General features: G+C 33.7%; 2 protein-coding genes across 2 annotated transcripts; both read right to left on the bottom strand.

The window, feature by feature from the left end:
• Positions 1–560: 560 nt before the first annotated feature.
• LOC113320321 (probable WRKY transcription factor 41) lies at positions 561–2,724 on the bottom strand. Its single transcript, XM_026568240.1, has 3 exons — positions 2,044–2,724; positions 1,784–1,918; positions 561–1,381 (listed from the first exon to the last, which is right to left on the bottom strand). The coding sequence occupies exons 1-3, from the start codon at positions 2,337–2,339 to the stop codon at positions 766–768; spliced, it is 1,047 nt and encodes a 348-aa protein (XP_026424025.1). The 5' UTR covers positions 2,340–2,724; the 3' UTR covers positions 561–765.
• A 4,883-nt stretch (positions 2,725–7,607) lies between these two features.
• On the bottom strand, positions 7,608–9,315 carry LOC113320108 (probable WRKY transcription factor 53). The gene is made up of 3 exons (XM_026568047.1): positions 8,954–9,315; positions 8,721–8,849; positions 7,608–8,622 (listed from the first exon to the last, which is right to left on the bottom strand). The coding sequence occupies exons 1-3, from the start codon at positions 9,214–9,216 to the stop codon at positions 7,947–7,949; spliced, it is 1,068 nt and encodes a 355-aa protein (XP_026423832.1). The 5' UTR covers positions 9,217–9,315; the 3' UTR covers positions 7,608–7,946.
• Between the last annotated feature and the right edge of the window lie 4,832 nt (positions 9,316–14,147).

The following is a 14,147-nucleotide window of genomic DNA, read 5'->3' as shown; positions in this document are numbered from 1 at the left end:
AGAGGTTGTGAAGAGTCCAAGACTATTTTAGTTCGACCAAAAAGAACCATCTTTTTTTTTTTGGTAAGCTAGTGGGCATCGACGAATTTTAATAATTCCCAACTATTTTATTTTCAATAATTCTCAACTGTATTATCACTGTCAAAATAAGATAATGAGGTCTGCCGTTTTGGTAGCTCATGACAAGTATCTTTCAGCCTATGATAATATATTTATCTACAAGTTGACAGCTGGAACACAAATCCAGGTGTGTTGCGCCAAACTGCTATGGAGGAGCAAGGAAGTGGGTTTTTTCACTAAATACGCAAGCAGTCCAGGAGATACAATGCTTTAAGTTGCAGAAGCAAAAGAATTACATATGGAAGGTTCACTATAGCGCCATTAGATCAAATGACCTAGATAAAATTCATTACAAAATGATATTTCAAAAGAAAAAAAATCAGAAAATGCTAACCATCTATGGGGTCATTGCTCAAGTAAAATTCGCAAGGAGAAATGGGACAAGGAACATGGAGATTTAGGATACGGAATCCAGCAGGCTTACTTGGGGGTCTAACATATATGCATTGTCAACAACAAATTAATCACACTTTTGATTGATAATAACACGAATTACAAACGATATGAAATCAACAAGATTCCGAAGTAACTACAGCCACAAATCTTAAATGTGACGGCTCAAACTCGCAATATATATCAGCAGTTATACTAATATACTACTGATAATGCACATAATTAAAAAGTAAGACAGGAAGAGGATCAATATCATAGGAAATGTGGAGGGCCATAATGTACTAAGAAATCCCAATTCCAACATGAGTCTAGAGTCGTGGGAGAATCATTTGCAACGGATATTGGATGGGCTTCTGGTGACGAAACGGTCATTTCATCAATTTTAGAGTCATGAGAATCAGCAGTATTTTGGAATATGTTCTGTTCACCACTTCTACCTTCAAGATTGTAGTTCGATTCTGCAGTTGTCGGGGTACTTATATATGTAGGAGAAGAATTAGTACTAGTAGTTTCTAACAAACGGTTCTCAACTTTCAAAGATGGGGAAGAGAAAGAAGGAAAAGAATCGAGTTCTCTAAGATTGCCAAAATCTTCCTCCTCTTTCACAACTTGACGGTAACTAGACGTTTGGAAGCTTATAAATGTCACTTCTGCTGATTTTTTCTCCCTTGGTTGATTAATAATATGGTTGCTAGATTCTTGCTTAATTGGTGAGCATTGCCCTGGTGATACTAACTCCGAGCCTTCAACACAACTATGATTTCCTATATAAGTAATGTTGAAGATGGACGAATCTAGTTCGGATCGTTGCACTTGTTTCATTGCCGAGCAACCTTGAGTTTTTTGAAAAGTACACTTGTAATAACCTCTGCAAAATCAGTAATGACTGTTTTCTAGTTAGAGAAAAGGAAAGATATGGACGGACGATCATCATCCACATTTCTTTCATTCTTAAGCGACTTTATAGCTAGGGAATCACATGGATAGTATGGCATTGCTTTAGAATACTAGCACTAATATTTCTAAGTTTTTGAAATGGGCAAAATGGATAGTGCACAATACTAGTACTCGTACTAAATTCACTAAGCTGCTTCACTGCACACTTACTAGATATAAGAATTTCAAACGGAGTACTAGTCGGGTATATATAGATCGATACCGATCTATTAGCGTTGGCACATATAATCTCATATCAAAACTCGCTTTATTACTGATCAAACAAGGAAAATGGAGTGCTAACAAAATAAAATAAGATCTTTGTTTTTCTCACCTAGGGTACTTGGCATCAATGATATCTTTCTGTCCATATTTTCTCCAACTGTATCTATCATCTAGGGGTCCTTCCAGGCCTGTCTGCTCACAAACTCGCACCTTTTGGGTCCATCTCGCCAACTTTTTCCGACATCTAGAAATCAATATATTGCATTTGCATAGTAGTTATTAAGATGCTAGATCGATTCTATAAAATTGACGCAAAAAACTTTAACCAAAAATATTTGAAGTACCTAACCCTGTATCACCGGTGCATACCTCTTTCTTGAACCATCTCCATAGAGATCCGATTCACAATCGCTTACAGGACTTCCACTGACATGACCCGGCCACTCCATAGTTGATTTCTTTTCCAACTTGACTCGATCTAGCATGGAAAGGGAATTTTCAAAGGAAGATAAGATCCTTGTTATAAGAACTTTACGAGAAGAAGATGAAGTAGGGTTAAGCTGAGTTTGTAGCTCCTTTACTAATTCTCTTGCTTGGATTATCTCATTCATAATTAACGGCTTGTGATCTAACCCAAGCATAATCTCATTAGTTTTCTCACTCATTTTGTAACTTCAACACAAAACTATAGATCTAAAGAAATCAAAAAACAACAGAGAAAAAAGATGGAATATGCTTGAACAATGTTGGATTCAACACCCAGAGTACTATCTCCTAATATATTGGAGCCTGCTAGATTCAAAAGGAACACAAATATAAGGGTGGGTTTTCTACTTTTCTGTGGTGATGAAGATCACTCTCAAAGATCTTATAGTATAGGGTAAACTTAGTGAATGATCAATCTCAGGATGGATGAAGTTCAAGTTGAAAATATGAAATGGGTTGTTTCGGTTTGTCTTGCTGAATATTGACTTTAGGATCTAGCTAAGAAAAGGATGGTGTGAGTGGTGAGTACTAGTTCTCATTGGAGAAAATAAACCATAGATAATGATTTGCATAAAAAGGAAGAGGGTAAATATGAATTGGGCTAAAAAAAGTTTGATAAAATGAGTTTTTGACTAAGAAAACGAGTTTTTGTTGATCTTTTTGTTGAATGATGAAACCATGATAAGATGGACAGATTTACTTTTGATACGGAAAGACTAATTTATAGAGCCAAATGACCAAAATAACCACATTAGAGTTAGGATAATCTTGTCCTTAAATGTCATTTGACATGTAAAAGGAAGAAATTAAGTTTTCAAATTAGGTTTAAGAGAGAAAGTATGCTTTTTAGTATAGTGATGTCATATGCCATACGTCATCTAATCTTTTTCTTACGACTGCACACATGGGTTTATGGCCATACATGGGAACCCACCATTGGGTGTTTTTACTTTTTACCCATAAACGTGGAATCACGTGCATTATCTCTTAAAAGTTAGAATTATAACTTTTGTTTAATAGTGGTAGATAATAACTTTTAATTACTATGCTGAGTGATTTCTCAGGGTTTAAGATTAAGTTTGGGATTGCATAAACTCCGATAACCAATAACCAAAGCCCTTTTTCGAATAGCAAGTACCTTATCTAAACTCTAATGTCATGGCTAAATTTAGTATGATAATTGGGTTTTGTTAGGTTGTCTTATGTTTAAAAGATTTATTACAATAAGGTGGATCACATCCTACCTAGCCGTTTTGGGGAGGTTTCATTGATACCTGGTAGAATTTTACACCAATTGTTTTTTTTGGAGGCATTTTTTTCTTTTCTTTTAACACTCTTTTATGTGCTCATCTTACTCCAGAGTGAAGCTAAAAATAAAAATAAAATGAATTAATTTAAGAACTCCCTACAACCGGAGGGTCAAAGAAATAAAAAATCGCATGCTTAAATCCTTGTTCATAATAGTTAGTATTATTTGTGAGGGCATGTTTAGGATCACTAGTCTACAAAGTTGTCGTGTATAATGTTTTTGTTCAGGCAACTGAGCTTTAGTGTTAAGGATCGAGCAAGAGAGAGGAGAGCATAAACGCGGAAACATAAAAGACTACATTGATAATAATTCTGGTATATAATTCTTATGGCTTAACAGCCAATTTATATTGTTCACAAACTTGACGACCACTCAAGGCACTTTCCTACCTAAGATCAAACTCTAAACATAGACACTTTCCTAATATAACTCAAACTCCTTAAAGTGTATATCTCCTAAATATAGACTCCTATATTATTTCCTAATACCCTCCCTCAAGATGGAGCATGTAGATCACGAACGCCCATCTTGGACCAAAGAAATTTAACTTCGGTTTTTTTTTTTTTCAATACTTTTGTGAAAAAAAATCTTCAGAGCGTAGTTTAAGGACGTTTCGGTCCCCTTCGTAGTTTAAGGACATTCCGGTCCCATCTTCGTAGTTTTAGGACATCTCGGTCCCCTTCGTAGTTTAGGACATCTCGGTCCCATCTTCATAGTTTTAGGACATTACGGTCCCATCTTCTTAGTTTTAGGACATCTCGGTCCCCTTCGTAGTTTAGGGACATTACGGTCCTCTTCGTAGTTTAAGGACATTACGGTCCCCTTCATAGTTTTAGGACGATTTCGGTCCCCTTCGTAGTTTAAGGACGTTTCGGTCCCCTCTTCGTAGTTTAAGGACATTGCGGTCCCATATTCGTAGTTTTAGAACATTTCGGTTCCCTCGTAGTTTAAGGACGTTTCGGTCCCCTTCGTAGTTTAAGACATCTTAGAGAATTCATGATGTTTAGGTTTTCTTTAGTGAAGAAATTCATGTTCGTTAAAAAAAAAAAAGTGCTAAGCTGTTGATGCTTGGTGATAGTACTGCAATATTGAGCAGGAAAGATATGATGGCTTGCTGCTTCCATTGTCGTAAGAACAGAGATGAGTAGCTTTAGCCGAGAAAACAGAGTTTGGAAGGTGTTGATATGGATTAGGAAACAGCAAGAAGACGGTATTGCTGTGATGATAAGAAGAAGATGTTGGAGCTCGAGAAGTCGTGGTGATAACGAGGGCTCTATAGAAGAAAGACCTATGTTGCTGCTCCAAGTCCTGGTGCAAGCTTTATCCGCGTGAGTCTACACGGAGGGACGAAACGAGAGTTTCAAAAGAAAAAAAAAAGTTAGGGTTCTGACGTGAATCGAAGTTAATAAGGAAACATGGGTTGATTGAACTATTTTTAGAAGTCAACATAAAAAGGAAGTTCGGTACGTGAGATTCAAACTCGTGAAGGAGCTTGGCAGTGAATGGCTGATGAAGGTTCGCTGTAATCGGCCATGGAGTTGGTACTCGTTAGACGAGATATAGAAGTTCGAGTAGCAAAACAGGGAAGCTTGAGTTCAAGTTTGGACAAAGAAGTAGTTGGTTGATTCTGCTGATGATACAGAAGCGTGACTGCATAATTCTCACAGTTGGACAGAAGTGTTACTGGGAAATAGTAACAGAATGGGTGTTACAAATATTAGTGTTACAGTTGCAGAAGAACTGTTGCTGTCGAACTGTTACAGAAGTGTTACAGATTGTGAGTAAGTGTGACAATGGTGATATAACAGTAAATAAGTGTGATAGTTTCTGTTAGAGGTGTTGCAGAAAGCTGTTCAACATGTTGGAAGAAGTGAAGTGTGGTTGAAGAGTTTGTGGCAGAAACTTAGAGATCCTACAAAGTGTGGCAGACTTTGTAAAGACGACAAGATTGTGAGTGAAGTGTGGTTGAAGAGTTTGTGGCAGAAACTTAGAGATCCTACAAAGTGTGGCAGACTTTGTAAAGACGACAAGATTTTTGACCATTTAAACAGTATCAAAATCTAACTGTCTATTTCATCCAGGAATTGTTGATTTTGGTCTTTTTAATCAATTTTGTGAACTTTGGTGTTATGGAGTTGCGACACAGATACTTTCAAGTTCTTAGATAGTAGCCAAATTTTGCATAATTGGGAGCTTTCAGTGCATATGTAATTTTTACTGAAAACCGAGGGTGATGCTCTGGGTCTGTTTTATGTTGTTGTAGTGCCTCTGGCCATTTTTTTTCTTATTATAAACTTTTTTTCTTCGGAAAAAAAAGTTGGTTTAGTGATTAGTAATAAATAATTAGAATTTGGATTATTGGTTAATATACTTAAAAAATGTTAAGTATACGCTGTCGTACAGCTTTCAATGAATTGATTAGAACCAATTTGGCTAAAGTTTAGTGATTAAAGCAACCTAATCCCTGATTAAGACCATACTACTTTTTTAGGAAAATAATGCTTAGGTTCTCTGTATTTAGAATAAATATTGATTAAAAAAGCTAATCAGACGACCGGGATAATTAAAAATATTAATTACATCATGAAAAATTTCTTAAAATGTTATATTCTTTGCATACGTACGTTAGGAGAGTAGCCAAAAAATATACATATAATTAGGAAGAAAAGGATAAAGACGTTGAGGATGAGTTACACAGAGCAAATAAAATACGGAAAATGGGTCATTTGTTTAAATATTTATAAAATATGGTTCTAATGGAGGAGTAAAAATAAGTATGAGTGAAATGGACACAAAAAATAGCAAGAATGAAATTGGATTCGCCCTATCTTAAGCTTAAAAAAGAGCGAGGATGAAACTAAATGCATTCTTGTCCATTTGAACAGTATCAAATTTTACATGGGTAGGATGAAACTGAATATTAAAGTGATGTTATGTAAATTAAAAATAAGAAAAAGTATTTGAAAAAGGGTAGGATGAAACTGTTTATATCCTGGCTATTTTTACATTCTCGTCCATTTGAACAATATCAAATTTTACATGTCTTTTTCACCCAGGAATTGTCATTATTAGTTTAATTGACCAATTTTGTGAATGAAATACTAGAAGTTACTGCAAAAATGTACATTTATCCACATAATCGACAAGGGATTTTTCTGCAGTACCAGGAGAAGGATGAAGCTTTTGGTTGATCAAGAAAAACGCAAATATATGAAAACCCTTCTTGCCACCAAAATTTGCCCCTAACATCTTCCGATTCTTCCCTATTAAGTTTCAGCCATTCTTTAATTGTTCATGGCTTGCGAATTCAATATTTCCAAATGAGTACACCATTCCAAAATCTTGAGTCTCAGAGGATATATAACAAAAATGGCTCGCAAAAATATGCAAGCTTGATGCCATTGCAAAAATTCGCCGCTACGAAATCACAAGAAGAAAAAATATTGCAGAAATTTTCAACTGTCAAAAATTAACAAGCAATCTGCACTCTACTGAAAAACGAAAACAAAAAAACAAGAAATCATATGAATACACTACGTCTTAAATAAGTTAGATAACGATGTCAAAATATTAAAGAGAGGACCATATGCTCCCAGTAACCACAAATATTAACCAAGAAAGGCGGCCATTACAATTTTTATTTAATTTTTTCTGATGAGGCATTCAAAAGACAAGATGACATGCAGCTAGGAAAGGTTCCTACTTTTTGAGTAAAACAATTTTGAAGGGACAGATATTGAATCAATGATTCAATACACTTCGAGAATAATTTTGTCCCTTTATAGCTTAATTTGATGCAAAACTAGATTCCATTTATCATATCGGTCATGTCCCTGTCCCTGTACAACTAGATGCAGAATACCCTCGTGTATTGAAAGTTTAATATTTTCAACTTCAACTCCTAATTTACTACTCCAAAACGGGAAACACTTGCTACGGAGGATCAATACACCAACTTTTCCCTCGACACAGGTATCACAAATTCGATTCGCTTTGAGGATTGTTACATGGGCTTAATATAAATCAACGGTTTGCTTATCTCAGGAAGTGAAGAATTTTGAATTATCCGTTGAAGTTTCTTGTTAATTCATTAATCTTTTATCTTTGAAAAAGGAAAAACTAATGGAACTCACAAATCATTTTCAACCTGTAAAGGCGTCTATGCCATTTTAGTGACAGAAAATCTAGTCGGCTCATACAACTTACAAAGGAAAATTTTACAAAACTAAAAACACGTTTTAGCCTTTATAAGTGTTACCATGGATACAAAATTAGGAAATTAACTATCACATAACTATTCTTACTAGTGTTGAACCCCAACCATAAATGATGCTCAAACTCGATCTAAAGACACCAGTTGCTTCCATGTCTCCAAAATGTCGTCATGTACTATAATTGACGATTGGCACACCGCTTTCTTTTTTCGGTGATGTTTGCAGTTGATATAACTAGTGTACAGTACAATTCCGATAAACTTTTAGAAACGTGGAGGACTAAATTCTATTGGGAAATCCCAATCCCAGTTAGCGTCCATGAGATTCGAGCAACTATTATTGGCGGACGAAGTTGCACTAACAGTTGGTGAAATCATCATTTGATCTTTAGCATCATGAGAATCAGCAGTAGTTTGTAGTAAATCTTCACCAATATTGTAACCTTCAATACTGTTCATTTTGTAGTTGGATTCTGAAGCTGTGGGAGTGCTTATAAATGTTGGACTGGGACTAGGACTAGGAGTATAGATCTCAGGTTTGACCGAAGAAGGGTGGAAGTAATTTTCTTTAGCCTCCCAGCAATTACCAATATTGGGTTGCAATGAACTAGTAGAATAGATTGAAAAAGAAGGAAAAGACTCAAATTGTTTATCTTTGTCTTTTGCAACTTGAACACTTGAACTCGATGTTTGAAAATTGATGTCTGTCTCTTCAAATGATTTATCCTCCCTTTTCTCTTGATGATAATTTGTGAGATTACGCTCATCATGCTCTTGTTTAATTGGTGAATATTTCTCTGAAAGTAGTTCTGATGTTTCAATGCAACTGTGTTTTCCAATATAAGTAACATTGAAGACGGATGAATCTAGTTCAGATCGTTGAACTTGTTTCATTGCTAAGCAACCTTGAGCACTTCGATGACTACATTTGTAATAACCTCTGCATAATCAATAACAACATCCACTTGTTAGATATCATTCAAAAGCAAATTCTGTAATCGTGCTAATTGGTGACTTTAGAATTTTATTACTCCTTACCTAGGGTGCTTAGCTCCAAGAATGTCTTTCTGCCCATATTTTCTCCAATCGTATCCGTCATCTAGGGGTCCTTCAAGTCCCGTTTGTGCAGAAGCACGTACTTGTTCCGTCCATCTCACAATCCCTTTCCTACAATCTGATATAAGTGAGTCATATGCATATATAAGCTAGATGAATTCTATGCTGGACATAATTTTCAACAAAACCATAGAGTTTGTTAGTAGTACTTGTACCTCTTTCGTGAACCTCCTTGGGAAAGATCAGAATTGGGGCTTCCATTTACATAACCCAAGGGAGACTCCGGGTTAGATTCGTTCTCCATCTTTACTAGTTCTAGCATCGAGAGAAAAGTCTCAACGGAACTTAAGATTCTAGTTATCAAGTCATGACAAGAAAAAAAAGAGGGATTAAGCTGAGCTTGGAGTTCCTTAACTAGCTCTCTTGCTTGAATTATCTGTTTGATAATCAAAAGCTTTTGATCCATGTTCTCATCCATTTTAAGCTTGCCCACTATAATTAGTATGTTGCTAATATTGGAAGTAAAGAAAAGAAGTTTAGGTGTGGATGATTGATAAATTTGAAATTTGAGTTTGAGTAGTTATGTCTTATCGTTGATTTACTAGGAAGGAGATAAGTATTTAAAGGGAATAATGGATATTAAGTTAATTATTAATTTTGTTGAATGAATTATTATTGGTTTAATTAATTAGTATATGAATTAAGACAAAAATAGTGTGCTTAAAGGGAGCTAACAACGTGGTTTCTTGATAGATTAATTAAGCAAAACATGCTTTGTTGAATGACAAGCGGGCATAAATATGGATCAAGTATAATAGGTGTAAGCGCAGTGGGTTGGCATAGTGGTGGATCAAGACATAAGAAAAACAAAAGCAGAAAAAGCAGAAAAAGAATTAATTTTTGTAAATTTAGTATAACTGGTGTAGTTTGTTTGAATTCGAGACCTGTCTGTTGTAATAGTTAGATCCAAAGGTATTATAAGGGCATTATCTTCCTTCCTAAAAGCATGCTACCAATGATGCATCTTAATCTTAAACAAGGGTGATAGCTCAATGGTAGCGCATTGATCCAAAAGTTTTAGTTGTTGGAAATTATTCTTTAAAACAAATTTATTTCCATTTACCAAAACAGTTTTTAATAGTCATAATCATTTTTATTAAAGAAATTTATTTTGTTATTAATCCCTTGACCGTTTTATTTAGTGAAGTTAATCGTGTTAATTTGGTGATAATTAAGAGTGATTAATTATTGAAATTCTTGAATACAAGAAAACAGATTTTTGGTTGAAAACAAAAGGTAGAAAGTTTTCATCTTAACGTTTTTGGAGTTCAAAAATAAGAATTTTTGAGAGAAAGAGAACTAGTGTGTGATCATCACTTGTTTTTGACAAGTTTGATTTTGAGTAAGAATAGAAGTGTACAAGTATTACATACTCTCAAAGTGCAAGAGTGATTGTGAAAGAGATTTACTAGGTTGTTTTATCCTGGGGACGACGCGACATGGAAGAATTGTTTGCACAATTTTGGGCAAAGCCGCGAAACGTCTTAAAGAGAGCGACCTGGTCGTGACTCAGCCATGATTTGTTTGGTTCATGATTGTTTTGCAGGCGGATTTCGGCAATTGTTCCAACAATTTTAAGACGATTTATTCTGCCATGGATATCACAAGAAACGATTGCTGAAACACGACAAGTATCATTGTTTGATTCGTTTTATTGGATTTTATAACGGTATGATTTTTCTTTTGCGATAAACCGTGATGCTTGGAATTAGGTTCCTTGATACCTGAAATGAATTTTATGTATTATTTTGATGGGCTAGGATTGTAACAAGGATAATAATTTTCATCGTGAATATCTAACATAAAATTGTTATTGATGATAAACAACTGTTTTTAACATGTTGTAAAGTTTTATTTTTAACTCATACACGAATTTGAATTGGGTCTAAATTTTTTAACCAGATATATTAGACATTATGAGGATCCTCCATGTAACATTTCAGAAATTTTGGAGTTCAAAAAGTATTTTTAAACTAATTTAGAAAACTGTATAATGTTGCTGAAAAATTCTGACGAGTGAAAAAAAAATTACTCCTGATTGAATTTGTATTCTTGATTTTTGTGTATATATTTTGAATTCTTGTGAAACATGAAACTTGTAGATCATGAACTTATCTTCAAAACCCATTTTGAAAATTTCTATTTAGATTTTTGGTTTGAGAGATGTTGTGATTTTAAAATCGCTGTGTATGTATGTCCAAAATATGAGTCGTGATACTTGTGTGAGCATAGAGATTAGAGATGTAAGAAATTGCATTAAAAATCATGTTTTGATTTTTAGTACTCCGTCTTCTTGTTTTCGTAATGTAAAATAAGATCATTGTTAGAAATCAAACTAGCGCACCGCATATGTTTGATAAAATGCTTGAAACAAAGTTATAAAAATATGATGTTATAACTATAAAACCTTACTTTGTTTGATGCTTGGAGTACTAATTTTTATTTGATTTTTAAGTACTTACATTAGTGTATTTGGGTTAAAAATGCTCACATTTAAATGATTGTGACAGGTGATAATTTCACTTGCTTCAACAATTTTTGTTTCCCGATGGAAATAAAACTTTTGAGTAAATATTGGAGATAAATCGATGGATGGAGCAATTATTTTGCTGATTTCCTTGTTGGTGCGGAAAGAGTGGACAATGGTTTATGACCAATTGAGCTTTCAAAGCAATGAGGTATATTTGATTAACAATTTGTAGCTAATGTAGTGATCAAATAGTTGCATTTTGCATTGAAAATGAATTGATTCTTCAATGTTAGAATGAGTTGTATGACAACTAGATATTGAGAATTATTGTTTATGACAATAAATGAGTGACTCATACATGTTTGGAACTTATGAGATAGAACTTGATACCAAACCAAAACCGAAAGAATAAGAAACCGAGTCAAAACAAATATGAATACCAAATCTCACCAAGAAATGAACATAATTTTAATTATGAAGTTATTTTCTACGCTTGCATTAAGCCAAGTCTTACGACACAGCATTGCAAGAATATCAAATATTATTAACAATGCTTTTCAGGCTAAGTTAACGTGAATTGTGGATACAGTGAAAGGTTGATATATATTGGTGTTTTACACCATGTTTGTTTTGATAAATTATGGTTCAAAAGTTGAACGGAATCGTTTTAAAGAAAGTGATGTTGAGTTATACTCACATCTCTAGGATTCTTGGTATTGGTATGGTCTGAAAAGTTTGCTTTCGGTAGAACTATCTTGTTAAAGATGTTCGTACCACCAAAATGAGAAAGAAACTAGTTTCCTCCTATCTTGTTTTTAATAAGATTGAGATTAAAATTTTTGGTGAACTTGATCATTGCACTACTATAATAGAAATGTTATCAATGGAATGTTTGAACCAAATATTGTATTATTTATATGATATGACTGAAGCTTTGGAGTGCTTGAAATATGTGATTTTATCTTGCTTCTATGAAATTTTTGAGTTAGTGATGAGTATGAGCATGTTGTGTTTTCCTCTAAAATTTCTAAGAATTTTAGAAAGTGACACGTATCAAATTTTACCCAACTCATCAAAGCATGTAGACTCCCAATCTTAGTAGTTTACAACAGCATCAGATGAAATAAAATATTTGAGAATTTTGTAAGATTTTTTTGGTGTTTCATGAAGTCTAACTTGGTGACTAAAATTGATCTTTTAGTGAATAATGAAATGATTTCTTCATGAAAAATGTTTGTTTGCTCGTCCTCTATATTGTGCTAAAAGGATTTTGAAATTGGATAATTACTTTATTAGTAAAGAGCAAGAACACGTAGCGCGTAAAATATGAATTTAGAGAAATTATTTGCGCTTAAAAATCATTTCTAATTTTTGTATGAATGAGGAAACTTTCTAGTTTTTGAATTGGTATTAAACACTAAATCTGGCGTCTAACGAAGTCTATAGAAATTTTTGAATAAACATGGCAAGAAATGCAATTTGCATAAGTAACTTCTCAATTTTAGATATTTTGGTGTTGATTTGAAATTTCTTTTGAGTCGGGAAATAGTGGGGATTCTTTACCCTATGTATGTTTGATTGCTAAACTTAGATTAAAGAGCTAGCTAGAAATGGATATCACAAGATCATTAAGAATTGATGTGTAAGTAGTAAGACTAAAATAAACTTTAGTCATAATTCTTATCATGTTTGAGATACTTAGCTCCTCATGATTTTAATCTTTGGAAAAAGATTTTAAGAACCAAATATTTTAGTTTGAAAAATAAATAAAGGGTAATTAATTTCAATACTTGCTTTCATGTCACTTGATTTACATTCTTGATTGGTGATGTTGTTTCTACGATGTGTGATTTGTTGTGTTTCATATGTAGAAAAATATATGGAATGTATAAAAGATGAGAATCTATGTAGACCAAGCATGAAAAATTGTGTAGTTTCTACAAGAACAGAATGTATATAAGTTAGATAAGTCATCATCATATATATTCTGAAACAAACTTTAAAATAAGTGAATGAGACAAAATTAATTTTTTGATTAGTTTAAATAATTTCAGAATTTTGAAAATGAAATGCATAACGCTCGTTGTTGTATATGCATAAGTGATTTGTGGAATTTAAATTTTGACTTATATGATGTTAGTGAAAATGAGAACATGTTTAGTTTACTATTTGACATGAAAGACTTGAGGGAAGATAGTGTATATGCTTGAATTGAATTTGTTCTTCTCTTGAATATATTTAATACAATGGAAAGAAAAAGAAATATATATAGTCTAACTTAAACTAGTTTTCACTCATTTGATTTAGTGCCAATTTTTTTTGAGATTGTGTGTGATTGCACTAGAAATGAGTATGATAGCATGGCATTGATTCTTGCTACATGATAGACTACAGGGACGGAACTAAGTGTAGTTCAGGGGTGGCGCTCGCCTCCCCTGTTTCTCTTTATTCATTATAAATTCTTTGGAGCTTTTATTATTTTGATGAAAAATTGTTAGTTAGCCCCCCTTGAATTTTTGTTTTGGTTAATTAGCCTCCCTTGAAAGATGTTTCTGGCTCCGTCCCTGATAGACTATATGTATATTACTTCTGTAGTGGGGGTTACATATATATGCAGATTTACTAATAATCCATGTATGGATAATTAGTAAAACATTTGGAAGGTTATGAGGTGTCTGAAAAGAACCTTAAACCAAGAAATACATATCTAAAAATGTTTACCGCAATCCTTTAAGGATATTATTGCGATGCTGATTGAGATATCCTCTCAAATGAATCCTCTAAGAGATGGAGTGATTCAGTCCTCTACTAGATAGAGGAAGAACAGACATATTAATCCAATGTGATAGTACCGCGGCTATTGCAAGAGTTGAGAACCG

This window comes from Papaver somniferum, chromosome 11, assembly GCF_003573695.1.
Source record: "Papaver somniferum cultivar HN1 chromosome 11, ASM357369v1, whole genome shotgun sequence".
Lineage (NCBI taxonomy): Eukaryota > Viridiplantae > Streptophyta > Magnoliopsida > Ranunculales > Papaveraceae > Papaver > Papaver somniferum.
The sequence above is the reverse complement of the archived record's forward strand: the minus strand, read 5'-3'. Positions and strand labels throughout refer to the sequence as shown.

Bases quoted from the DNA above. Each gene is read 5' to 3' on its own strand.
- LOC113320321 (XM_026568240.1), bottom strand. From the start codon at position 2,339: ATGAGTGAGAAAACTAATGAGATTATGCTTGGGTTAGATCACAAGCCG. The intron at 1,919-2,043 runs GTATGCACCGGT...ATTGATTTCTAG, and splicing joins GGAGATGGTTCAAGAAAGAG to ATGTCGGAAAAAGTTGGCGA. The intron at 1,382-1,783 runs GTGAGAAAAACA...CTGATTTTGCAG, and splicing joins ATTGATGCCAAGTACCCTAG to AGGTTATTACAAGTGTACTT.
- LOC113320108 (XM_026568047.1), bottom strand. From the start codon at position 9,216: ATGGATGAGAACATGGATCAAAAGCTTTTGATTATCAAACAGATAATT. The intron at 8,850-8,953 runs GTACAAGTACTA...ATCAGATTGTAG, and splicing joins CAAGGAGGTTCACGAAAGAG to GAAAGGGATTGTGAGATGGA. The intron at 8,623-8,720 runs GTAAGGAGTAAT...TTGATTATGCAG, and splicing joins CTTGGAGCTAAGCACCCTAG to AGGTTATTACAAATGTAGTC.